This window comes from Babylonia areolata, chromosome 6 (assembly GCF_041734735.1).
Source record: "Babylonia areolata isolate BAREFJ2019XMU chromosome 6, ASM4173473v1, whole genome shotgun sequence".
NCBI lineage: Eukaryota > Metazoa > Mollusca > Gastropoda > Neogastropoda > Buccinidae > Babylonia > Babylonia areolata.
In genome coordinates this window covers 26,107,279-26,109,778 of record NC_134881.1, presented here as the reverse complement: position 1 = coordinate 26,109,778, position 2,500 = coordinate 26,107,279, and the positions used below count along the sequence as shown (strand labels likewise).

At 45.4% G+C, this 2,500-nt stretch overlaps 1 protein-coding gene across 2 annotated transcripts in view; it reads right to left on the bottom strand.

Moving 5' to 3' along the window:
- LOC143283337 (protocadherin-9-like) overlaps positions 1-2,500 on the bottom strand; it is a 39,513-nt gene that overhangs the window by 28,386 nt on the left and 8,627 nt on the right. For both annotated transcript variants that reach the window (XM_076589540.1, XM_076589541.1), the window contains exons 3-4: positions 2,309-2,448; positions 1-28 (exon numbers count right to left, since the gene is read on the bottom strand). The exon at positions 1-28 is cut by the window's left edge and continues 49 nt beyond it. In XM_076589540.1, coding sequence (XP_076445655.1) covers positions 1-28; positions 2,309-2,448 — 168 coding nt within the window. The remainder of the gene's footprint in view (positions 29-2,308; positions 2,449-2,500) is intronic.

Sequence of the window (2,500 nt, the reverse complement as noted above, 5' to 3'; positions counted from 1 at the left end):
TGACATCACAGTATTCACCATTCAGCGTCTGGATGATGACAATAACAGTAACGATAACGATAACCATCATTATCATCAATAACAGCATCATCATAGGCACTACTAAACAACTACAACAACAACTACAACTGTTACACACAGACAGACAGACAGACAGACCAACAGACGGTCAGACTGAAGACTCAGAAAAGGGGACAAAAGCGGATAAACAGAATTTCTTTGCGATGAAAATGCTACAAATTTAATTCAACGTTCGTATTTAAAAACGTAAATTAATGAACATACGAGCAATTTATTAAGAAAACAACACCAAACAAACGTGATAAACAGAGAAACACATACATACATACATACATACATACATACATACATACATACATACATACATAAACAGAGAAACATACATACATACATAAACAGAGAAACATACATACATACATACATACATACATACATACATACATACATACATAAACAGAGAAAACACACACGCATGCATACATAATTGTAGCAGTAGAAGCAGCAGAAGCAGCGGCAGCAGCAGGACTGTTAAAGGTGAACAGGTATTTGAATAGAAGGCACCGAGGCAGAACCAGTTTGGCGTTGGACTGCCGATCCAACGCTTGCCAGTGATCGGGGTTCGAAGCCCCGTTTCGGCATTGTGTTGTGTACTTAGGAAAGGTGCTTTACTCCGAATTCCCTCACTCCACCAGTGTGTGAACTCGTGCCCGACTTCGATTGGGGAAGGTTAGTTTCAGTTTCAGTTTCAGTTTCAGTTTCTCAAGGAGGCGTCACTGCGTTGGGACAAATCCATATGCGTTACATCACATCTGCTAGGCAGATGCCTGACGAGCAGCATAACCCAACGCATTTAGTCAGGCCTTGAGTGCATGCATATATATATTTGTGTACCTGTCAGAGTAGATTTCTTCTGTAGAATTTTACCAGAGGACAACGCTCTCGTTGCCATGGATTCTTTTCCAGTGCGCCAAGTGTGTGCTTGCACACGGGACTTCGGTTTATCGTCTCATCCGATTGACTAGACGCTCAGTTCGATTTTCTAGTCAAACTTGTGAGAAAGGGCGTGAGCGGGATTCGAACCCAGACCCTCACGGACTCTGTACTGGCAGATGAGCGTCTTAACCATTCTGCCACCGTCCTCTGGGGGGAAGGTTAAGCCGGAGGAAGGAGGCAATTGAGGCCCGCCTAGATACAATGGATGTGAAATCACTGCCCCTGTATGGCCGTTATAGGCTGTGGCACCTGCCTTAAACCTTTTCACATTTTTTTTTAAGTATTTAGAGGAAGACGGGGAAATCGAATGGCAGTGGACGCTATTGAGATAAAAATCACTTTTGATCCTTTATGGCTGTCAGGACATCTATTATCATTTGTCGTGGTGGCAGTCTCCTCTGCCTCATTGTCTTCATCCTCCTCATCATCACCGGTCATCATCATCATCATCATCATCATCATTACCGTCATTATTGTCGCCAACGTCGTTCTCCTCCTCCTACTCGTCGTCGTCACAGTCATGAACATGATCCTCATTATCATCCACATCATCATCATCATCATCATCATCATCAAATTGAAATCTTAACCCTGGTGCACGCTCGAGCGTTGAAGCGGGCCGTCGTCATTCGACGGAGCGGCGCGTCGGCAACAGATCATGATGTTCACAAGAGACGCGCCCGCCCACCGACTTGCTTTCGACTCAATTATCTGATGCTAGGTGGATAGCGCTTGCTTTCTTTGAGCCCCTTTGCTAACTGAAGCCAGCGGAAGTGTTCAATAGGACATTTTGCCACTTGTGTCAGTACAGCGCGAAGCGGTAACTTCATGTCTGTAGCCGAGCGCTCATCTGGCTTCAGTGACTGCTTCACAGCAAGCTTTCACTTGCTCGCGGCGTTAGTTATGCTGATATTCCTGTGTGTGCCTCCACAGCAAGTTTGCACATTGTGTCACTACACTGTTTTCCTGTAATAACTTTGGTAAATAAAACCATTGCCAGATATCAATCAAGACACAACATTAGGCATGTCGTGGGGGCAAGCATAACACGATTTCATCGAAGATACACGGTTACAGTTCAGAAACTACCACCAGTTAGCAGACGACTTCTCAACGGACTGACAGCCGGATACGAGTCTCAGTTTGGCGTCCAGTTGGCTTCAGCTTCCCTGGCCAATGAGCTCTCGATCTATTTTTAGAACAGTGTTATCGTCTTCTCCGCTGCTAAAAAGGACGCTCCGATGCTTTGCCGCCCCCCTCCCCAACCCCCATATATAAGCCGCCGCATACTCACTTGCATTCGTGAAAGACGAATTATGGCATCCTGAGTGGAGGTCAGGTCAAAGATCAAGGTTCCGTCCTTGACATTGACCCCAAGGTCATTGACGAAATAATGCGCATGATCTGACGTTGTGTTGAGGGAAACAAGGCGACCTGTCCAATAAGGAGATACATGGACACTGAGACAGACATAGTGGATGGATGG